Genomic DNA, 24,751 nt, shown 5'->3' with positions numbered 1-24,751 from the left:
CTAGGCTCTGTGGTTTAACCCACAGCACCACCCACATCCCATCTTAAATTGTGGCACCCAGAATTGGACACAGAACTTCAGGTGTCCACAGCTAAAACAAACACACAAATCCAATACAGAACTCATTGGAAGCGCCTGAATTCCCTCAAAGGCTCATGGGAGCTGTAGTTCTCCCCCTTCACAAAGCTGCTAATTTGCAGAAGCTGTACGCTGGCTCCCTCAGCCAGTAAAGCGAGATGAGCACCACAACCCCAGAGTCGGCCACGACTGGACCTAATGGCCAGGGGTCCCTTTACCTTTAACAAATTTCAGCTCCCAGGGTTCTCTGGGGGAAGTCACGTGCTTCAAATGTGTGTTCAATATCCTTTCGAGAACAAGGCTTCCCAAACTTTGGTCTCCGCTTGTTTTTGGACTACAACTCCCATCATCCCTAGCTTGCAGGACCAGGGGTCAGGAAGGATGGGAATTGTAGTTCCAAAAAAACCACGTTGGGATTGGGAAACCCTCCTTTAGAAAGCAGAGCGTGGGCCAGACCCCTCGAAATTACAAGGGCATTCATTCCAATGGGTCTAGTCTGGAGTAGGATTCCGCTGAAGCCGAGGGAACGGGGCCGACGCCTGCTGACACAAGCGCCAGGAATCTGCCACCGTGGCCGTTTCGCTTCTCTTAACGCTACTAGGAAGCAGCATCGCCCGGGGCGGCAACGGGGCGGGGAGCGCGGCGCTCGGCTCCTCCTGCGCTCGGGCGGGTTTTCCTCCGCCCCCGGAGCCTGCCTATTGGCTCCGGCGGCGGCTTGGCCTCGGATCCGCGATGGAGAAAGAGGAGGAGGCGCGGAGCTCTGCGCGCGGTGGTGGTGCCAGCCCGCTTGGGGGCGCCGCGGAACCGGCCAGCTGGACGCGCCTCCGACGCGCACGGGGGGTTTCCCGGAGCCCATAAAAAGCCGGCCGGAGGACGCATGGCTGGACAGAGCCTCCCGCGCGTCCCGGCTCTCCTCTGCCTCCGCTGGGCTCCGTCCGGGCCCGCCCTGGACGCCCGCCTGCTCGGAAGCTGATGCGCCCTGCCCGTGCGCTTTTACGCGCGGCTGGTGCGCTTTTACGCGCGGCTGGGGCGCCATGGGAGACTCCCAGCGGCGGCCGCCGCCGGAGCCTTTGTCGGCGCGCTCCCGGCTCAGCTACTCGGTGGGCCACTTCCTCAACGACCTGTGCGCCTCGATGTGGTTCACCTACTTGCTGGTTTACTTCCACTCCATCCTGGGCTATAGCACCAGCCACGCGGGGGCGCTCTTGCTGGTGGGGCAAGTGGCCGACGGCGTCTGCACGCCGCTGGTGGGCTACGAGGCGGATCAGGCCGGCGGCTGCGGGCGCTACGGGAGGAGGAAGTCGTGGCACTTGGCCGGTGAGCTTGCAGCGGCGCGGGAATGGTGGAGAGGGGTGGGAATAGAGATCCAGAGGGAGCGGGTTGTTTGCAAGAAGAGCTGTGGCTTTGCATATATCTAGGAAAAGAAAGAGACAGGCCCAGAGGCCCAGGCTGGACAGAACCGGCCTTGCCTGGGGCTTGCCGGATCCTCCTCTGCCCCAGCATCCTGCCTCTGACAGAGGACAGCTGAGCAAATCTCTTCCCGGCGTTTGATTATTTCATTTGTTTCCAAATGTGAGTTGGTTACATTGAAACCTCTCAAAGCCACTTAACAACACTGGCATCAGTGACAAAAACATTTTAATTTTAAAAATCGCCCTTTTAAAATGTGGTTTTTTTGTGAGGGGGGGTTGGGTTGTCGCTTTTATTTTTATTAGGTATTTTGTGGTTTTATATCTTGATTTTGTTCTGTGAACTGCCCTCAGAGCCCCGGGTGTATATAAATTCAATAAATAAAAATTTTATTGTTTATTTTACACACAAATTCCTACGAAGCAACTTATGGCAACATCACAGTATGATAAAGCACGTATTTAAAAATCCAATGTGGATTGGCAGTCTTAATACGGTAATTTTCTACCCAAGGCACTTAGCGACTAGGATAAGGGTTTTTAAAAAAATCAAAAAATCCTTCTCTTAAAAGGCTTTTAGCTCCCTTCATGTGGTACACTGTCCCTGACCATGGAGGGTTGATTTTAGATTACAGTGGTACCTCGGGTTAAGTACTTAATTCGTTCCGGAGGTCCGTTCTTAACCAGAAACTGTTCTTAACCTGAAGCACCACTTTAGCTAATGGGGCCTCCTGCTGCCGCCGCGCCGAGAGAGCACGATTTCTGTTCTCATCCTGAAGCAAAGTTCTTAACCTGAAGCACTATTTCTGGGTTAGCGGGGTCTGTAACCTGAAGTGTATGTAACCCGAGGTACCACTGTATCTTGATAAATAGCCACTAAGTGCATCTGTGCTTTCCAAAAGAGTCATATGAGGTCAGGTCAGAAGGGCCATCAAGTTCAGCGGTCCATTTTCCACTCCATGCTTCTGTGATATTTGCAAGCAGGACTTGAGGAATACAGCTGTGTTGGCTGGTTTGTTTGTTGCCCAGTGGTAGACTGCCATGGCTGGTAGAGGTTTATCTCTCTCAGGTGGGGCAAATGGTGAGAAAGCTGTCCTTGGAGTTGAGAGTCCAGCAGCCACTGTTGCCCCCCGTTAAATGTAAAGGAACACCTGACCATTAGGTCCAGTCGTGGCCGACTCTGGGGTTGCGGCGTTCATCTATTGGCCGAGGGAGCCGGCGTACAGCTTCTGGGTCATGTGGCCAGCATGACCAAGCCGCTTCTGGCGAACCAGAGCAGCGCACGGAAACGCCGTTTACCTTCCCGCCGGAGCGGTTCCTATTTATCTACTTGCACTGGTGTGCTTTCGAACTGCTAGGTTGGCAGGAGCAGGGACCGAGCAACGGGAGCTCACCCCGTCATTGCGGGGATTCGAACCGGCGACCTTCTGATCGGCAAGTCCTGGGCTCTGTGGTTTAACCCACAGCGCCATCTCATGTAAAAACACGCTGATTCCCGGACCGTCCGCGGGCTGGATTCAGAAGGCGATTGGGCCGCATCCGGCCCCTGGTCCTTAGTTTGCCTACCCCTGCTCTAGAGATCAGCAGGAGAGGCGCTTGTCTGTGATCTCGTCCACCAGATCTCCTCTGCTTTTTTACGCTGAGCCTTGGTTTAGCATTAAATGTGCCGACTTCGTTTGTTCCCGGCTGGAAGGACGTCGTTCCTGTTTACTCTCCGTTCTGATTCTCCGACTTCCTCCGTTTCCCCTTGTGCTGAACTCTTAGGAAAACCTGGCTGGTGGGGTCATAAATTGCTACTTCAGGGCTTTTTCGACATGTTTGTTGGATCGCTGTGTTCCAACAAGAACAAGAGCTCCGCGTGGCTTATCGCCGCTGCTTCCATTTGCGATGAGTCAGGTCATTCTGAGAACCCGCGACAAAAGATCACTCAGTCCTGATCGTGTTCCCTCCGGAAGGAAGATCTTCTTCCCTCTCTCTCCTAACGCTACAACTCATGGGCAGGAAAATCACAGAATTGAGGGTCCCCCAAAGGTCATCCAGTCCAACCCCGCTTTGCAATGCAGGAATCTCAGCTAAAGCTGAAGCTGGAAACCACAACTAATCCAGAATGCGGCAGCCAGACTGGGGACTGGGAGTGGCCGCCGAGACCATATAACACCAGTCCTGAGAGATCTGCATTGGCTCCCAGTACATTTCCGAGCTCAATTCAAAGTGTTGGTGCTGACCTTTCAAGCCCTAAATGGCCTCGGTCCAGTATCCCTGAAGGAGCGTCTCCACCCCCATCGTTCTGCCCAGACACTGAGGTCCAGCACTGAGGGCCTTCTGGTGGTTCCCTCACTGCGAAAAGCAAAGCTACAGGGAACTAGGCAGAGGGCCTTCTCGGTAGTGGCGCCCGCCCTGTGGAACGCCCTCCCATCAGATGTCAAGGAAATAAGCAACTATCTGACTTTTAGAAGACATCTGAAGGCAGCCCTGTTTAGGGAAGCTTTTAATGTTTGATGCATTACAGTATTTTAATATTTTTTTGGGAAGCTGCCCAGAGTGGCTGGGGAAGCCCAGCCAGATGGGTGGGGTATAAATAATAAATTATTATTATTATATAAAGCAGCCATGACAGATAGCCATCCGACCTCTGCTTCAAGGAAGGAGAGTCCACCTCGCAGGGCGGTTCGGACATTTGGTTATGACCCCGGTCATACCTTCTTTAAACGCTTGTTCCTTTGTACGCACCACTTCTCTCCAAACAATACCCCTTTGTCGCTGTTAATTGCACAGTGCGCTGTTTTCAAAGTGAATCGCGAGGCTTTGGCTTGAATCCTCCGTTCATTCTGCTCTGAGTAGACCCACCAAAAGGAATGGCCGCGACTCTCCGGTTTTCAAAACGCTGGTGTGAGGCACTATATGGCCTTCTGCGAACGTCCTGAACACGACTTCACACTTCCAATCGCCTTCTCAATCCGGCCCGCGGACTGCCCAGGAATCAGCGTGTTTTTACATGAGTAGAATGTGTCCTTTTATTTAAAATGCACCTCTGGGTTATTTGTGGGGCATAGGAATTTGTTCATATTTTTTCCCCAAAATATAGTCCGGCCCCCCACAAGGTCTGAGGGACAGGGGACCGGCCCCCTGCTGAAAAAGTTTGCTGGCCCCTGGCATAAATAATATACGCACTCTTGAATCGGCAAAAATAAAAAACAACCGGATGCAAATAATAATCTGTGTGTTTACAGAAATTAAACTTAAGTTAAATTTATACAGTCTCTTCCCCCCATCTTTTTACTAACATAAAATAGACGTCCGGTGATTTCCCCATGCGAACTTTCTTTCTGGTGTTAATAACTGATGGTTATTAACTTACTCTTTCTGTGTTTTCTGATACCTTCTCACAACAATTTGTACCCTTCTTTCTTAACAGTGACTTTCAACAAGGGTCATTCAAATGTTATAGGTATTGTAGCACTGTTATAGTTCTGTGAATAACTATAAATAACATTTTTGAAAGGGGTTGTTTGGTGGCTGGCTGTGATTTTCAACCGCCCCACAGCCTCAGCAGCTGAGATTGGAGTTGGGTTGTTTTTTCCGGTGGGCGGCTGATGGCGAAAGCTGTGGCCAAAGTCCCATCTCCTGAAGGCGATGAGTCCAGCTGGTCAACAGTCACATGACCTCTGTTCATATGACGACAGAAGAGTGAGTCTGTGGGGCGGACTCTAGATAGGATTCCCCTTCCTATTCGAGGGTCAGTCGGCCAGCAGCAAGTTAATAATAATAATAATAATAATAATAATAATAATAATAATAATGTTGTTTAGTCGTGTCTGACTCTTCGTGACCCCATGGATCAGAGCACGCCAGGCACTCCTGTCTTCCACTGCCTCCCCCAGTTTGGTCAGACTCATATTATTATTAATATTAATAATAATAATTTATTATTTATATCCCGCCCATCTGGCTGGGTTTCCCCAGCCACTCTGGGCGGCTTCCAACAAAGTATTAAAATACAGCGGTCTGTTAAACATTAAAAGCTTCCCTAAACAGGGCTGCCTTCAGATGTTCGGGCTAGATCCTTATGTTTTACTCGAGAGTAGACCCCTTTGAAATGAACGGACGCAAGGAACTTGCACTTGGGTAGATTTGTGTATGTGCAGACACACCCCAGCCTCCGCAAGGCTATGAGGTTTTACCCAGTGTTCGCCCTGCTCAGAGTAAACCCATGAAAACGAATGGCCGCGACTGACTTGGGTCCATTGTTGCCAGTTACCGTATTTTTCTCCCTATAAGACGCACCAGACCACAAGACGCACCTAGTTTTTGGAGGAGGAAAACAAGAAAGAAAATATTCTAAATCTCAGGAGCCAGAACAGCAAGAGGGATCGCTGCGCAGTGAAAGCAGCAATCCCTCTTGCTGTTCTGGCTTCTGGGATAGCTGCGCAGCCTGCATTCGCTCCATAAGACGCACACACATTTCCCCTTACTTTTCAGGAGGGGAAAAGTGAGTCTTATAGAGCAAAAAATACGGTAACTGGCTGAGGACTAGGAACTTAGTTTAACTTCGGGAAAGGACCCTAGAGAGCAGATCCGCTGAAACGAACTAACGTCGGATCTGCAACCTAAAATTTAACTGCTTTGTGCAGAATGCCGTCCTCGGCAGCTTGAATTTTACGGTTTTTTGGTTTTAATTTGTGGCGGTGGAAACCCCAGAAAATAATATCCTGCCGCAGAACGGTTGGCAGAGACACACAAACTTTGGAGGGGAGTGTTAGCTCTTGATAACGCCGTGTGTGTTTGCGAGGGGCAGATAACTCAGCGAAACTTTTTTTCTCTTTTAAAAAGAGGAATTGGAAAGTACAGATGCCGTACGCCTCAAACATCTGACTTTTCTTAGTCGCACTGAAAAGTTCCCTTTTCTGACGAAACTTGCAAAAAGGGTATCATTGGTGGACTGTCTCCTTCCTGCTTTCCCAAATCACAGGAGGCTTAATCATCAAAAAGCAAACAGACCCGCGTCTGAATTTTTCTGGTTCAAAGTGAATCTGGGAGCAGTTCTAGGTTGGGACAGAAGGTCTTGTGACTGGAGGGGTGGGCAGACTTCTTAGGCTTTAGATAAGCAACGATCTCATAAAACAGATGAGATTTTTTCTTCTTCAAAAAGGTGAACTTTGCCCAGCACTGGGGGTGTTACAAGCAATCAGCAAAGCATTTTTGAATCCACTGGGAGATGTGTGTGGGCACATGTGTCTGGATTTTAGCTTCATTTTGTGATGACATCTCTTGTTGTTTAGTTGTTTAGTCGTGTCCGCCTCTTCGTGACCCCCTGGACCAGAGCACGCCAGGCACTCCTGTCTTCCTCTGCCTCCCGCAGTTTAGTCCAACTCATGCTGGTGGCTTCAAGAACACTGTCCCACCATCTCGTCCTCTGTCGTCCCCTTCTCCTTGTGCCCTCCATCTTTCCCAGCATCAGGGTCTTTTCCAGGGAGTCTTCTCTTCTCATGAGGTGGCCAAAGTCTTGGAGCCTCAGCTTCAGGATCTGTCCTTCCAGTGAGCACTCAGGGCTGATTTCCTTCAGAATGGAGAGGTTGAATCTTCTTGCAGTCCATGGGACTCTCAAGAGTCTCCTCCAGCACCAGAATTCAAAAGCCTCCATTCTTCGGCCATCAGCCTTCTTGATGGTCCAGCTCTCACTTCCGTACATCACTACTGGGAAAAGCATAGCTTGAACTATACGGACCTTTGTTGGCAAGGTGATGTCTCTGATGACATCTGTAGAAAGTAAGAAAAGCAGAAATACATTTATTGTTTCAAATTTACTACCTGCCCACAGCAGCTATAATCATCATACATACATACAGTGGTACCTTGGTCCTCAAACAACTTGGAACCCAAACGCTGCAAACCTGGAAACAAGCGTTCCGGTTTGCAAACCTTTTTCGGAAGCCAAACGTGCTTCGTTTTGAGCGCTACCTTTCCCATTTGAGTGTTACGCTGAGATCTGTCTGTTTTCGCTATTTATTTTGCGTTTTTGTGACTTTGTTTTGTTTCTGTGACTGTGCGGAACTCAGTCCAGCTGCTGATCGTTTGTGTATGGGACTGCAGTACATTATTACTTTCATGTAATGGATCAACGGTCTCATCGGATAGTAAAATTCATGTTAAATTGCAGTTTTAGGGGCCTGTTTCTAAAAGTCTGGAACGGATTAATCTGTTTTGCATGACTTTCTATGGGAAAGCACGCCTTGGTTTTGGAACGCTTTGGTTTTGGAACGGACTTCCGGAACGGATAAAGTTTGAGAACCAAGGTACCACTGCTCATTCATAAAAGCTGTTGTAGGAAAATCCTTGGGCTCGCTTGGATTACCAAACGATTACCAAAAGAGGTGCAAAACAGCAGCCAGTAGGCTTGATCTTCATTTGACAACTTGTTGCAACAATACTTTCACCCACTACATGGGAGAAGCAGGATGGAGCCCAGAAGAAAGGATGGCTCCCACTTTTATCAGTTTTACAGAGATACAGTGGCGCCTCGCAAGACGAAATTAATTCGTTCCGCGAGTTTTGCCGTCTTGCGATTTTTTTCGTCTTGCGAAGCACGGTGTCGGAAAAGTTTCGGATAAGCTTCAAAAATCACCAAAGTCTTCAAAAACCTCAAAAAAGGCTACCACACCGCGTGCTATGAGTTGCTCCTCGAAGTCAAGTCGCAACTGTATTAACGGTGTTAAGAAAAAGGAAACAAACTTGCAAGACGTTTCCGTCTTGCGAAGCAAGCCCATAGGGAAAATCGTCTTGCGAAGCAGCTCAAAAAACCAAAAACCCTTTCGTCTTGCGGGTTTTTTGTCTTGCGAGGCATTCGTCTTGCGAGGTACCACTGTACCCACAACACACCTAAAATTACATCATGAATACATCAAATGTTGGGAGGAAAACCTGATCATCAGGGCTTGCCCCTGCCACTCCCTCGACCTCCACCATACACCAATCGAGCGTTGCAAAAGAGATATTTACATGCCCCTGTTTCCCAGCCAAGTTAATCACACCCTTTTGTCTTGATCTTGGCTTGCTATTGTTTAAAACCACAGTGCTGCACCAACAAGCACAAAACAACCCCTCTGCAGCGCCACAAATCCAACTCAGTGGTGTGAACCTTGGAAAATGTCGATCGCTTCTCCTATCTGGGCAGGAATCTTTCCACAAGGGCCGATGCCGAAATCCAGCATCGCCTGAGTTCTGCGAGTGCGGCTTTCTCCCGATTGAAGCGCAGAGTGTTTGAGGACCGGGACATTCGCAGGTGTCAGGGGCTCAGGAGCAGAGGCACAGGGGAGAGAGGAAATGGAGAGCGAAGGGGAAGAATCTGAGGGCAGCGTAGGGGAGTATGACAGTGGCCCGAGAGATTCCATGAGTCTCTCCAGCGAATCAGAAGATTCCCAGAGGGGGGCGCCGATAGCCAGGGCAAGGGGGGTCCCAGGGGGGACACACCAGAAGCAAGGGGCCAGCGGGGACTCCCAAAGCAGCAGCGGGAGAGCAGGACCAGCTCCTCCACCAGAGCGTAGTGAGGGGGAAGAGTCCCATGTGTCAGGGCCAGCGTCTCCTCCAGCAGGGAGAGAAGATGAGTCAGGGCTGACCACACCTCTATCGGAGAGTGGGGGAACGGAGGGAGAGTCAGGTGCAGCTAGCCTCCCCGAAGGGGGAAGCAGTGACAGGAGCAGTGTAACGGTCAGGAGGAAGGTGGCCGGCTGGGCGCGCGCGCCAAGTTCGAATGTACAGGCGCGCAGGACAGCAGAAAACCCGGATTGGGAACCAGGTCCTAAAGCCCGCCGGAGGGAGGGGGAGGACTCAGGAGACTCAGCGTCAGAAGAGTCTAGGAGAGGCGAGACCCCAGCGGACAGGCGGGCCCAGAGGAGAAGAGAGCAGAGGAAGAGGTGGAGCAAGGCTAGAGTCTTAAACTGGTGTCTGGGGGGAGGAGATTCAGACGGAGCTTCGGCGGTCTAGAGTTTGAGACGTAGAGCTGCGCGCCACGGCTGTGAAAGCGGAACTGAGCTTCAATAAAGACTGTTTTATATAACAACGAACTGGCGTTGGTCCTTTGTGAGCTGGGACCTAGGGCAGCTCTGACAGTAGGGAAACCAAAATGCTTGTGATATAAACAGATTTACATTTCCTTTGCACTTGTTTACAAAGCTGTTGCACTGCCAACCTTACTGTATGCTCGTGAAACGTGGACCACTTATAAACGCCATCTCCAACTCCTCAAAAGATTCCATTAAAGGTGTCTCCGAAATATTTTACACATCCCCTGGGACGACAGGCAAACTAATGCCAGTGTACTGGAAGAAGCAAAGATCGCCAGTATCAAAGCGATGATTCTTCAACATCAACTTCATTGGACTGGTCATGTGCGGATGCCAAATTGCCTTCTCAATCCGGCCCACAGACAGTCCAGGAATCAGTGTGTTTTTACATGAGTAGAATGTGTCTACTCACAGCAGGTGGCGCTGTGGGTTAAACCGCAGAGCCTAGGACTTGCCGATCAGAAGGTAGGCGGTTCGAATCCCCACAATGACGGGGTGAGCTCCCGTTGCTCGGTCCCAGCTCCTGCCAACCTAGCAGTTTGAAAGCACCTCAAAGTGCAAGTAGATAAATAGGTACCGCTCCGGCAGGAAGGTAAACGGTGTTTCCGTGCGCTGCTCTGGTTCGCCAGAAGCGGCTTAGTCCTGCTGGCCACATGACCCGGAAGCTGTACGCCGGCTCCCTCGGCCAGTAAAGCAAGATGAGCGCCGCAACCCCAGAGTCGGTCACGACTGGACCTAATGGTCAGGGGTCCCTTTACCTTTTTTTAGAATGTGTCCTTTTATGTAAAATGCACCTCTGGGTTATTTGTGGGGCCAGCCTGGTGTTTTTACATGAGTAGAATGTGTGCTTTTATTTAAAATGCATCTCTGGGTTATTTGTGGGGCATAGGAATTCGTTCATATTTTCCCCCAAAATATAGTCTGGCCCTCCACATGGTCTGAGGGACAGTGGACTGACCCAAGGCTGAAAAAATTTGCTGATCCCCTGGCTTAGGGCCTCATCAAACCTAAATCCAGCCCCGGATACCACTGTACAGTAGTACCTCGGATTACATACGCTTCAGGTTACACACTCCGCTAACCCAGAAACAGTGCTTCAGGTTACAAACTTTGCTTTAGGATAAGAACAGAAATCGTGCTCCGGTGGCGTGGCAGCAGCAGGAGGCCCCATTAGCTAAAGTGGTGCTTCAGGTTAAGAACAGTTTCAGGTTAAGTACGGACCTCCAGAACGAATTAAGTATTTAACCCGAGGTACCACTGTATATGGGACGCGGGTGGCGCTGTGGGTAAAATCTCAGCGCCTAGGACTTGCCGATCGCATGGTCTGAGGTTCGAATCCCCGTGGTGGGGTGCGCTCCCGTCGTTCGGTCCCAGCGCCTGCCAACCTAGCAGTTCAAAAGCACCCCCAGGTGCAAGTAGATAAATAGGGACCGCTTAGCAGCAGGAAGGTAAACGGCATTCCGTGTGCTGCGCTGGCTCGCCAGAGCAGCTTCGTTACGCTGGCCACGTGACCCGGAAGTGTCTGCGGACAGCGCTGGCTCCCGGCCTCTTGAGTGAGATGAGCGCACAACCCTAGAGTCTGGCAAGACTGGTCCATACGGGCAGGGGTACCTTTACCTTTACCTACCAGTGTATATATATTGAGCAGTCCGTAAGTGCTTGTTAAAGAAACAGAGAGCATCTTTGCGGAGCCTACTCCCAGTGTTTTAAAATGTCCCTTCCTTCCTTCTATCTCTCTCTTATTTCCTTCTCCTTTAGGTACCATCTGCGTCCTCCTCTCCTTCCCCTTCATCTTCAACCCTTGCCTGGGATGCTCAGAGAACACCCCCCAGTTTGCAGCCCTCATCTACTTCATCCCCTTCATCGTCATCTTCCAGTTTGGCTGGGCCGCCACCCAAATCTCCCACCTCTCTCTCATCCCGGAGTTGGTGGACAGCGATCACGGAAAGGTGGAGCTCACAGCTTTCCGGTGAGGCCTGGCTCTCAACCAAAGGACTTTCTTGCCCAGACCTGGCCACAGTGATCCATGCGACGGTCGCCTCCAGGCTTGACTACTGTAATTCGCTCTACGCGGGGCTGCCCTTGAAGCTGACCCAGAAACTCCAGCGGGTGCAGAACGCCGCAGCGAGGCTCCTTACGGGGTCTTCGCCGTGGGATCACATTCATCCAGCGCTTTACCAACCGCACTGGCTCCCGGTGGAGTACAGGGTCAGGTTTAAGGTGCTGGTTTTGACCTTTAAAGCCCTATGCAGCCTAGGACCCTCGTACTTACGGGACCGCCTCTCCTGCTACGCCCCGCAGAGGGGGGTCCACAAATAACAACACTTTGGAGGTCCCGAGCCTCAAGGAGGTTAGATTGGTCTCAACTAGGGCCAGGGCCTTTTCAGTACTGGCCCCGACTTGGTGGGACGCTCTGTCCCAAGAGACCAGGGCCCTGTGGGACTTGACATATTTTTGCGCAGGGCCTGCAAGACAGAGCTGTTCTGCCCGGCCTTTTGGTTTGGACTCAGTCTGACCCTTATGTTTCCCTCCCCTTACGGTCTTGATCTATGGGCTACTATTAAAATGAGGCTGCATTTTAAATTGCATATTAACCTGTATTTTAAGTTGTGTGTCGTTTCCCCCCCCCCCTTATGTTTTTACTGTAATTTTACTGGTGTTAGCCGCCCTGAGCCTGGCTCTGACTCAGTATAAATAAAATTTATTATTGTTATTAAACTCCATCCTTGAACCGCGCGATTCCTGACCGCATTCCCTCCGGTGGCTTTTACAGGTATGCCTTCACCGTCATGGCTAACATCACTGTTTATGCAGCGGCCTGGCTCCTCCTTCACTTCCAGGTTGGCCACCGCGGGCAGCCCGAACAGAGCCACCACCTCGGCCGCCACGACATCCCCGTCTTTCGGGTGAGTGCAAGTGTCAGGGAACTGCCATCAGCTCAGGGGCGAGAGGGGGAAAGCCGGCTGGATTACAGAGAACCCCCCCCCCAAAGATTGTGGGAAGCAGCACTTCCTCAGCAGAGGAAGGAAGCCATGCCTCCAGTGGAGAGGAGATGCAGGGCTCAGAGGAAGCGAGGAGGTGCCAGGACACCTTGCCTGGGCAAAGCGGGGAGGAGGGAGGCCCCCCCAAGCCTTCCTTGCACAGTAGGCTTTCGCGCAGAGAGAGGAGGTGTAGGCTGGGGGTCAGGAGACTAATCTGCTGGGGAGGATTTGAGGACCGCCCACTCTCAGATTTTGCTAGTGAATGAGCAAGACATGGAATAGAGGCGCTCTGCATTGTAAAGGTTTTTAAAAAGGTAAAGGTACCCCTGCCCATACGGGCAAGTCTTGACAGACTCTAGGGTTGTGCGCCCATCTCACTCAAGAGGCCGAGGGCCAGCGCTGTCTGGAGACACTTCTGGGTCACGTGGCCAGCGTGACAAGCTGCATCTGGCGAGCCAGCGCAGCACACGGAAACGCCGTTTACCTTCCCGCTAGTAAGCGGTCCCTATTTATCTACTTGCACCCGGGGGTGCTTTCGAACTGCTAGGTTGGCAGGCGCTGGGACTGAACAACGGGAGCGCACCACGCCACGGGGATTCGAACCGCCGATCTTTCGATCGGCAAGCCCTAGGCGCTGAGGCTTTTACCCACAGCGCCACCCGCGTCCCACGTAAAGGTTTTTACCACCAATAATAAAGCTCTAGAACAGACCAGTGATAGCCATAGCAGCAAGGAGGAAGCGGAACTGTGCGTCTGTTCCACTAGTGTCCTTAATTGCTTCTGGGCCTCTGATGATGATACAGTGGTGCCTTGCAAGACGAAATTAATTCGTTCCGCGAGTTTTTTCGCCTTGCGATTCTTTTCGTCTTGCGAAGCACGGTTTCGGACAAGTTTTGGAAAAGCTTCAAAAATCACCAAAGTCTTCAAAAACCTCAAAAAAGGCTACCACACCGCGTGCTATGAGTTGCTCCTCGAAGTCAAGTCGCAACTGTATTAACGGTGTTAAGAAAAAGGAAACAAACTTGCAAGAGGTTTCCGTCTTGCGAAGCAAGCCCATAGGGAAAATCGTCTTGCGAAGCAGCTCAAAAAACCAAGAACCCTTTCGTCTTGCGAGTTTTTTGTCTTGCGAGGCATTCGTCTTGCGAGGTACCACTGTAATAATAATACAGTCATACCACATGTTACGTCCGCTTCATATTATGTTCTTTCAGCTTACGTACCGCGGCGACCTGGAAGTACCGGAAAGGGTTACTTCCGGGTTTCACCGCTCGCGCATGCGCAGATGCGCAAAATGACATTACGCGCATGCGCAGAAGCGCCAAATTGCAAGCCGCACGTGCGTGGACGCACTGCTACGGGTTCTGCTCTTTTATGTTGCGAACGGGCCTCCGCAACGGATACCGTTCGCAACCAGAGGTACCATTGTAATAACAGCAACAACAACAACAACTAATAATAATAACTAATAATAATACCCCACCCATCTGGCTAGGCCTCCCCAGCCACTCTGGACGGCTCTCAACGGACTATTAAAAACACGATAAAACATCAAAACATTAAAAACTTCCCTAAACAGGGCTGCCTTCAGATATCTTCTGAAACTCAGATAGTTCTTTATCTCCTTGACAAGTTCTTTATTTTGTCCTCTTGGAAGAAATTCAAAGAATATTTAGCTAAACATTGTGATATAAGATAAATTTGAAAATTCCTGGAAGTAATAAATAGGCTTAGGGTTAGAATAAGAATGCGTGGCAGTCAATATTAAGGATTAGAGTATTAATAAAGGAGAAGAGGTTAGTAAACGAAAGGAATCAATATAATTAGAAGTATGAATTTGGAGAACTGACATAATGAAATTCAGTCAGGGGGCGTTTGAGGAAGTCAAGTTCTCAATGTAATGAGAATTAGGTATTTGAAGAAACCATTTTTCTTTGTGTTTCGTTTATTGTGGTGTGTTTGTTGTGTGTTTTGTTGCGTCCTTTTTGTGAGAAATGTTGAAAATCAATAATTTTTTTGGAAAAAAACGAAAGTCGAAGCCTTTCTCTTCCCCCTCGAATTCAGAACCTGTCTCTGATCGTGGTGGGCGTCGGCGCCATCACTTCGCTTCTCTTCCATCTTGGCACCAAAGAAAAGAGCTCCCCGGTTTCCAGGCTGCCGGATCCTGAGGAACGGACCCCTCTGTTGCCCCCGGACCGAAAAAGCCCCCCTAGGCCCCTGCTCCTCTGGAAACATTGGCTTTTGGAACCTTCTTTCTACCAGGTGAGTTCAAGCGATGAGGGAGCAAGGAGATGGTTGGCCCCAGGCAGGTGACCGGGTCCCTATTGCCTTAGCCCCATGGGATATAGGGGGCCTAGCCCCAAATCCAGGACACTGAGGGGCGTTCTGGCGATTCCCTCCCTGCGAGAAGCAAGGTTACAGGGAACCAAGCACAGGGCCTTCTCGGTGGTGGCGCCCTCCCATCAGATGTCAAGGAAATAAAGAAGTATCTAACTTTTGGAAGACATCTGAAGGCAGCCCTGGTGTTGAACTTGAAAGCCCTAAATGGCCGTGTATCCCCGAAGGAGCGTCTCCACCCCCATCATCCAGCCCGGACACCTGGGTCCATCTCTGAGGGCCTTCTGGCAGTTCCCTCCCTGCGAGAAATGAAATTACAGGGAACCAGGCAGAGGGCCTTCTCGGTGGTGGCGCCCGCCCTGTGCAACGCCCTCCCATCAGATGTCAAGGAAATAAACAACTACCTGACTTTTTGGAAGACACCTGAAGGCAGCCCTGTTTAGGGAAGCTTTTAATGTTTGATGTATTTTGATATTTTGTTGGAAGCCGCCCAGAGTGGCTGGGGAAGCCCAGCCAGATGGGCGGGGTATAAATAAATAAATTATTATTATTATTACTACTACTACTACTACTACTACTATTATTATTTCTTCTCCTGGAGGATACAGTCATACCTCTTGTTATGTTCGGTTCAGGTTACGTTTATTTTCTTAAATTGGAGTCCCTAAAAATAGGGGGCATCTTATACACAGGAAAATACGGTATATAATATTCTCCCCTGACTGTCTCTCCTCTTTCTTTCCAGGTGGCAATGTTGTATATGGCCACACGGCTCATCGTCAACCTCTCCCAAACCTACATTGCGATGTACCTCACCAATTCGTTGATGCTGCCTAAGGTGAGTCCGACTGGAGGCAGGCTTTGAGGATTGAAGCATACTTCCACTTTTGTTAGGTGACTTCCTTGAATGCCCCTAGCCGACTTTCCATCTAACTCGTTGTAGCAGTTTTCTAATACTATTTTCAAATAAACATAACTTCAATTAACATCTTTCTTTCTTTTCATATTAACTTCTATCCACAGGGTTATGCAATTTAACATATTCAAATCCCAAGCCAATCGTTACTTAAGGTGAATTACAATATTTTGGCCAATAGGTTGAAGAAGGTTCTGTCAGATTATCTGTCCGGTCCGATATATATATAATTATAATATAATTTATTATTCATACCCCGCCCATCAGGCTGGGTTTCCCCAGCCACTCTGGGCGGTTCCCAGCAGAACTGTAAAAACAGAATAACATTAAACATTAAACAGAATAACATCAAACATTAAAAATTTCTCTAAACGGGGCTGCCTTCAGATGTCTTCTAAAAGTCAGGTAGTTGTTTATCTCCTTGACATCTGACGGGAGGGCGTTCCACGGGGCGGGCGCCACCACCGAGAAGGCCCTCTGCCTGGTTCCCTGTAACTTCGCTTCTTGCAGGGAGGGAACTGCCAGAAGGCCCTCGGAGCTGGACCCCGGTGTCCGGGCTGGACGATGGGGGTGGAGACGCTCCTTCAGGTCTACTGGGCCATTTAGGGCTTTCAAGGTCAGCACCAACACTTTGAATTGTGCTCGGAAACGTCCTGGGAGCCAATGTAGGCCTTTCAGAACTGGGGTTATAGGGTCTCAGCAGCCGCTCCCAGTCCCCAGTCTGGCTGCCGTATTCTGGATTAATTGCAGTTTCCGGGTCACCTTCAAAGGCAGCCCCACGGAGAGCGCATGGCAGTAGTCCAAGCGGGAGATAACCAGAGCATACACCACTCTAGCGCAGGCACCCCCAAACTCAGTCCTCCAGAAGTTTTGGGACTACAACTCCCATCATCCCTGACCACTGGTCCTGTTAGCTAGGGATGATGGGAGTTGTAGTCCCAAAACATCTGGAGGCCTGAGTTTGGGGATGCCTGCTCTAGTGAGTTTCCGGGTCACCTTCCAAGGTAGCCCCACAGAGAGCGCATGGCAGTAGTCCAAGCAGGAGATAACCAGAGCGTGCACCACTCTGGAGAGACAGTCTGCGATCAGGGAGGGTCTCATCCTGCGTACCAGATAGAGCTGGGAGACGGCTGGTCCTGGTTTTCAGCTCTTCCTCCTCCAAAGATAACAGAGTCCATCCCGTCCCCCCCCCCCCCGACTCTTGCCTTCCTGCAGAGGTTCATCGCCACAATTCCCCTAGTGATGTACATTAGCGGCTTCCTCTCCTCCTTTCTGATGAAGACTGTGAACAAGAAGATTGGCAGAAACGTGAGTAGCTCACATGCATCTCTGGGTTATTTGTGGGGCATAGGAATCTGTTCATTATCTTTACCGTATTTTTCGCTCTATTAGACGCACCAGACCACAAGACGCACCTAGTTTTTGGAGGAGGAAAACAAGAAGAAAAATATTCTGAATCTCAGAAGCCAGAACAGCAAGAGGGATCGGTGCGCAGCGAAAGCAGCAATCCCTCTTGCTGTTCTGGCTTCTGGGATAGCTGCGCAGCCTGCATTCGCTCCATAAGACACACACACATTTCCCCTTACTTTTTAGAAGGGGGAAAGTGAGTCGTATAGAGCAAAAAATACGGTATTTCAAAATAGAGTCCGGCCCCCTAAAAGGTCTGAGGGACAGTGGACCGGCCCCCTGCTGAAAAAGTTTGCTGATATCTGGTCTAGTGTTTTTCTTCCGCTCTATAATTTTTCAAATTATATTCCTTTCTCTCCTTTATGTTTAGCTCACCTACTTCGTGGGCTTGCTAATCATCCTGGCGTTTGCGTCCTGGGTGGCTTTGGCTGAAAAAATCGGCGTGGAGATCTATGGTGCAGCCGTCCTTTTGGGCACCGGTTCGGCCACAATCCTGGTAACTTCTCTCTCCATGACGGCCGACCTCATAGGCAGCAACACAGTACGTAATGTGGGCATGCACAGAGCACACGGGCGGTCTTGCCAGGGAAACACGCACACATACATCATCAGTATGCGGGTGATGCCCGGCTCTGCCTCTCTTTTAAATCAGAACCAGTGAAGGTCCTGTGTGAGTGCCTGGAGGCGGTTGGAGGAGGGATGGCAGCTAACAGATTGAGGTTGAATCCTGACAAGACAGAAGGACTGTTTTGGGGGGACAGGGGGCGGGCGGGTGTGGGGGACTCCCTGGTCCTGAATGGGGTCACTGTGCCCCCGAAGGACCAGGTGCGCAGCCTGGGAGTCATTTTGGACCCACAGCTGTCCATGGAGGCGCAGGTCAATTCTGTGTCCAGGGCGGCTCCATCTGGTACGCAGGATGAGACCCTCCCTGCCCGCAGACTGCCTCGCCAGAGTGGTGCATGTTCTGGTTATCTCCCGCTTGGACTACTGCCATGCGCTCTCTGTGGGGCTACCTTTGAAGGTGACCCAGAAACTCACTAGAGCAGGCATCCCCAAACTTGCACTTTGACGTGCTTTCGAACTGCTAGGTTGGCAGGAGCAGGGACCGAGCAACGGGAGCTCACCCCGTCATTGCGGGGATTCGAACCGCCGACCTTCTGATCGGCAAGCCCTAGGCTCTGTGGTTTAACCCACAGCGCCACTCACGTCCCTTATTATAATTATAATTATGTCATAAATTATTCCATTCCATCTTCATAACACACTTTACAGGACATTTCGAATTATAGCTATTTTCAATTCTGTGTGTATGTACGTCGAGCTTTCCTGGAGCCCAAATGGCAATCTCCTTTTCTCCAACAGCACAGCGGTGCCTTCGTCTATGGAGCCATGAGCTTCACAGATAAAGTCGCCAATGGAGTGGGCGTAATGATCATCCAGAACTTGCACCCGTGTCCGTAAGTAGGAATGTTACCAGCTGAAGCCGCAAACCGTAACATAACAGTATGCAGCAATTGCAGGGTGCAAGACGCTTTGCTCCTGGTGAGAGCAATTATGAGAAAGAACAGCTCTTGGATAATACACTTGATTTGAAATTGGCGTATAATAATTTCGATCTCAACTTGGTCACTGTATTTTTCGCTCTATAAGATGCACCAGACCACAAGACGCACCTAGTTTTTGGAGGAGGAAAACAAGAAAAAAAATATTCTGAATCTCAGAAGCCAGAACAGCAAGAGGGATCGCTGCGCAGCGAAAGCAGCAATCCCTCTTGCTGTTCTGGCTTCTGGGATAGCTGCGCAGCCTGCATTGGCCCCATAAGACGCACACACATTTCCCCTTACTTTTTAGGAGGGGAAAAGTGAGTCTTATAGAGCAAAAAATACGGTATTTATCATTTTGATGCAAGCCATTTAAATGCTTTGCCAATTCGCCCGAGGATTTTACAAATGTTAAGTGATGAACTAATTTCTTTAATTTCATAACGTGAAGATCTAAGGATGTTTATGTTTAAGATACATTTTATAAGAACTGCGATTTGGAAAACCGTTAAAAGGATATGCAATGAAATTCAACCAAGGGGAAGCGAGGAAGTTACTTGACAAAGTTAAGAAGTGTCATTTTTAATAAGGCTATGATATATGTTTGTTTGTCTTATGTCTTCGTTTGTTTATAATATTGTGAAAACCAATAAAAATTTATTTTTTTAAAAATAAAATAAATGCTTTGCCGATTAAGTGGTATAGCCGTATCTTGGTTGCCGAACGGAATCCGTGATCGTTTTATTATTTTCATACGCTGCAAACCGCTTGGAGGTTTTTCTTAAAAGTATAAAGCGGCGTCAAAATTAAATAAGTAAACCGGCCGAAAACCTAGGCGTGGCTTCCGATTGAGTGCAGGAGCTTCCCGCACTCATCCGGAAGCCGCGTGGGACGTTCGGCTGCCGTAAATTGTTCACGAACCGGAACGATCGCTTCTGGGTTCGCAGCGTTCAGGGAACCAAAATGTTTGAGTCGCAAGCCGTCCGTCAAGCGAGGGACTACTGTACATCGTTTCCCAGGAAGCTCTCGCCTGGCTTGTTGGCTGCTTCCGGTTCTGTACGCAAGAGATCTCCCAGGAATTTGGCCCGAAGTCACTCTTCCTTTAACAGGTTGGAGGTTGGAGGATGGATGGCGGCTAACAGATTGAGGTTGAATCCTGACAAGACAGAAGGACGGTTTTGGGGGGATAGGGGACAGGCAGGTGTGGAGGATTCCCTGGTCCTGAACGGGGTCACTGTGCCCCTGAAGGACCAGGTGCGCAGCCTAGGAGTCATTTTGGACTCATAGCTGTCCATGGAGGCGCAGGTCAATTCTGTGTCCAGGGCAGCTCCATCTGGTACGCAGGATGAGACCCTCCCTGCCTGCAGACTGTCTCGCCAGAGTGGTGCATGCTCTGGTTATCTCCTGCTTGGACTACTGCAATGTGCTCTACGTGGGACTACCTTGGAAGGTGACTCGGAAACTGCAATTAATCCAGAATGCGGCAGCCAGACTGGGGACTGGGACCGGCTGCCCACACCGTATTACACCGGTCCTGAGAGATCTGCATTGGCTCCCAGTATGTTTCTGAGCACAATTCAAAGTGTTGGTGCTGACCTTTCAAGCCCTAAATGGCCCAGTATACCTGAAGGAGCGTCTCCATCCCCATCGTTCAGCCCGGACACCTACCAGCGCCGAGGGCCTTCTGGCGGTTCCCTCCCTGCAAGAAGCGAAGTTACAGGGAACCAGGCAGAGGGCCTTCTCGGTGGTGGCGCCCGCCCTGTGGAACGCCCTCCCACCAGATGTCAAAGAGAACAACAACTACCAGACTTTTAGAAGACATCTGAAGGCAGCCCTGTTTAGGGAAGCTTTTAATGTTTGATGTATTCCAGTATTTTAATATTTTTTTGGAAGCCGCCCAGAGTGGCTGGGGAAGCCCAGCCAGATGGGTGGGATATAAATAATAAATTATTATTATTATTATTATTATTATTATTATTATTAACAAGCCCCTGTTGCCTTCCCCTTTTCCTTCTCTCTCCCCAGAACGGAACACTGTTGCGGCAACTGTGTGCCATTTTACCGCTGGGTGATGGTGGCCGTCACCGGAGGAATGGCCGTCGTTGCCACCCTGGGCCTTGCCTGCATAATGATTTGGCCCATCCGCGTCCGGTTCCGTAAGTCGGGTTTTGTTTTGCCTTAAGTGTGTGTTTGGGAGGGGAGACGGGGACCCGGCCGGCGGAAGAGGTGGCCCCCCAGAATGAATGAATGAATCTTTTATTTGTTACAAGTGTTGGTTTGCCATAGTCGAAACAAAATAAAAATAAAAAATTCCTTCCAGTAGCACCTTAAAGGTAAAGGGACCCCTGACCATTAGGTCCAGTCGTGGCCGACTCTGGGGTTGCGGCGCTCATCTCGCTTTACTGGCCGAGGGAGCCGGCGTGCAGCTTCTGGGTCATGTGGCCAGCAGGACTAAGCCGCTTCTGGCGAACCAGAGCAGCGCACGGAAACGCCGTTTACCTTCCCGCTCGAGCGGTACCTATTTATCTACTTGCACTTTGACGTGCTTTTGAACTGCTAGGTTGGCAGGAGCAGGGACCGAGGAACGGGAGCTCAGCCCGTCATTGCGGGGATTCGAACTGCCGACCTTCCGATCGGCAAGTCCTAGGCTCTGTGGTTTAACCCACAGCACCACCCATGTCCCTATACATGACCTTAGAGTTCCTATAACGAAACCTAAATGAACAGCTTGAGCGACCTTCATTTCTCGCTTCTTCCTGCAGATGACGTCTCCATTTCGGGACTGGCCGGCTCACGATCCGGGGAACTCGGAGACTCTGAAGGCGGCGAAACTCCCGGTGTCGTCAACTGAGGCTCTGTTTCCTTTGGAAAGGGAGCGAGCCAGAAAACGCTACGGCAGGAAGGACCCAAAGACTCGGCTGCCCTCCCCTCGAACCAACTGGGTCCTTCTTGAGAATCGGGACCATTCGCAACTTTTTCCTTTTCCCCCTCCTTGCACATTTTGCACAGTTCCGTCTCGACACCCGCCCTGCTCTTCCTTTTCACACATCGAACACAAAAGTTACTAGACCTCATGAAGTCCCTATCTTCCCTGCCCTCGCCACATCAGACCACTTTTCTATACATATATATAAATATATAAATCTACTTGTATATAAGAATTATAAATAAAGGTGTGTGTTTTTATTAAAAAAAGAAAGAAAAAGGAAGTGTGAGTAAAGCTGTTTCTTTTATGTCTGTCTCTTCGCTAAGTCGTAAAACCTGGACGTTGAAGCCAGTGCTGTTGTTTTAGTGTGTGTGTGTGTGTGTGTGTATATATATATATATATATATATATATATCGCTTTATTGATTCCAAAAAGAAAACAGTCAACGAAAAGACTTGTAACACATTACAAAAAGATATAATGGTTTTGTGATACGTGTCTTCTATGGCATGGGGGGGGCAACCTTAAGGCCCGGGGGCCGGATCCAGCCCAATCGCCTTCTCAATCCGGCCCGCAGACAGTCCGGGAATCAGTGTGTTTTTACATGAGTAGAATGTGTGCTTTTATTTAAAATGCACCTCTGGGTTATTTGTGGGGCATAGGAATCCGTTCATTATATTTTTCGGTTCATTTGTTTTTTGACCGCGGAACCCAGTTCAGCTACTGATGGATGGATTGATTGTGCGGCTGCGGAAATGGATAAAAGCCCCCCATCCAAACAATGACTATATCATCAGTACAGGTAAGGAAAAAATAATAATTTTAATTCTTATCATATACATACTGTCTTGTTTATTTTATAGTGCAGTACATTGATTATTGCTTTCATTTTATGGCTCTCGTTAGATAGTAAAATTCATGTTAAATTGCTGTTTTAGGGGTTGTTTAATTTAAAAGTCTGGAACGGATTAATCCGTTCTGCATTACTTTCTATGGGAAAGTGCACCTTGGTTTTGGAACGCTTTGGTTTTGGAACGGAATTTCGGAACGGATCAAGTTTGAGAACCAAGGCACCACTGTATAGGTTTTTCCTAATGACATTCAGCACCCTTAACAAACTACAACTCCCATGATTCTTTGGGGCAGCCAAGCCTGTTTTAAGTGCTATGACCCCAGTTTGAATGTATAGCTCAGTTGTAGCCAAAAGCAAAAGGACATGTGATTGTATCAGTCCATCATTTAAGGCACCGATTCATTGTGCCAGTGGTGGAATCTAGACACATATTTTAAAAGTCGTGAAAATGCTTTTTTTAAAAAAAGTTTTGAAAAATAGATTCAGTTTTCCGTAGCTCACTATCGCCATCTAGTACTGCATTTGTATAATGCACTTTGCAGCAGACTTGAAACCTTTCCTTTGCGGACAAGTCCAGAGTTTCATTGCAGAACATGCACAAACACACCAGCCCGGAAATACAGAAGTCTCTGTTCCTCTTTTTTCGAAAGGAATTGCAAAATGAACTTTTCCCTTTCCCCAACTGCTATCCTGTTTCTTTGTTGTTTAGTCGTGTCCGCCTCTTAGTGACCCCCTGGACCAGAGCACGCCAGGCCCTCCTGTCTTCCACTGCCTCCCGCACTTTGGTCAAACTCATGCTGGTAGCTTTGAGAACACTGTCCCACCATCTCGTCCTCCGTCGTCCCCTTCTCCTTGCGCCCTCCATCTTTCCCAACACCAGGGTCTTTTCCAGGGAGTCTTCTCTTCTCCTGAGGTGGCCAAAGTCTTGGAGCCTCAGCTTCAGGATCTGTCCTTCCAGTGAGCACTCAGGGCTGATTTCCTTCAGAATGGAGAGGTTGGATCTTCTTGCAGTCCATGGGACTCTCAAGAGTCTCCTCCAGCACCAGAACTCAAAAGCATCCATTCTTCGGTGATCAGCCTTCTTTATGGTCCAGCTCTCACTTCCATACATCACTACTGGGGAAACCATGGCTTTAACTATACGGACCTTTGTTGGCAAGATCCTGTTTCTAGGTGTTGGAATTTATGTATTCCTGTTCCCCCTTGCCAGCTTACCACGAAGCTTGCACAATGTTTGTGTGTTTCGTTTCACAAGATCGGGTGCTCTGCTCTGAAATGGGAGCAAGTTCCAACCTGTCTGAACAGGAAACTAGCAAAAGAAATTATTGGCTGGCAAGACAGTGGAATGCGGAAGAAGTGCTCTTGTTTTTTTAAAATATCAGCTTGGCAGTAAAAGTGGAGCTGCTAAGATCCCTGATGAATCTCACGCTAGGGATCGTTTATTAGCAGGTTTAACTGAGTGGTTCAGTTACACCAGGGGTCAGCAAACGTTTTCAAAAGGGGGCCGGTCCACTGTCCCTCAGACCTTGTGGGGGGCCAGACTATATTTTGAAAAAATAAATAAATGAATTCCTATGCCCCACAAATAACCCAGAGATGCATTTTAAATAAAAGCACACATTCTACTCATGTAAAAACACACTGATTCCCGGACCGTCCGCGGGCCGGATTGAGAAGGTGATTGGGCTGGATCCGGCCCCCGGCCCTTAGTTTGCCTACCCATGGATTAATCCATTTTACATTCCTTTCTATGGGAAAGCGCACCTCGGTTTTGGAACGCTTTGGTTTTGGAGAACCATGTCACCGCTGTAAATTCGTCTGGCATGACTTATTTTTGAGGAACCCATGCTTTTAGTCCTTTTCTAAGTGCTCACATTTTTTTGTTGTTTAGTCGTTTCATCGTGTCCGACTCTTCATGACCCCCTGGACCAGAGCACGCCAGGCCCTCCTGTCTTCCACTGCCTCCCGCAGTTTGGTCAAACTCATGCTGGCAGCTTCAAGAACACTGTCCCACCATCTCGTCCTCCGTCATCCCCTTCTCCTTGTGCCCTCCATCTTTCCCAACATCAGGGTCTTTTCCAGGGAGTCTTCTCTTCTCCTGAGGTGGCCAAAGTCTTGGAGCCTCAGCTTCAGGATCTGTCCTTCCAGTGAGCACTCAGGGCTGATTTCCCTAAGAATGGAGAGGTTTGATCTTCTTGCAGTCCATGGGACTCTCAAGAGTCTCCTCCAGCACCAGAATTCAAAA

General features: G+C 49.5%; 1 protein-coding gene across 1 annotated transcript; it reads left to right on the top strand.

Moving 5' to 3' along the window:
• The first annotated feature begins 548 nt into the window (after positions 1-548).
• On the top strand, positions 549-21,921 carry MFSD12 (major facilitator superfamily domain containing 12). Its single transcript, XM_077921757.1, has 10 exons — positions 549-1,395; positions 11,306-11,516; positions 12,321-12,453; positions 14,590-14,787; positions 15,608-15,700; positions 16,994-17,086; positions 17,556-17,726; positions 18,548-18,642; positions 20,752-20,882; positions 21,489-21,921. Exons 1-10 carry the CDS (start codon positions 564-566, stop codon positions 21,575-21,577), a joined length of 2,046 nt encoding a protein of 681 aa, XP_077777883.1. The 5' UTR covers positions 549-563; the 3' UTR covers positions 21,578-21,921.
• The last annotated feature ends 2,830 nt before the right edge of the window (positions 21,922-24,751 follow it).

This window comes from Podarcis muralis, chromosome 18, assembly GCF_964188315.1.
Source record: "Podarcis muralis chromosome 18, rPodMur119.hap1.1, whole genome shotgun sequence".
Classification (NCBI taxonomy): Eukaryota; Metazoa; Chordata; class Lepidosauria; order Squamata; family Lacertidae; genus Podarcis; species Podarcis muralis.
Note: the sequence above shows the minus strand (reverse complement) of the source record. Positions and strands in the feature narration are given on the sequence as shown.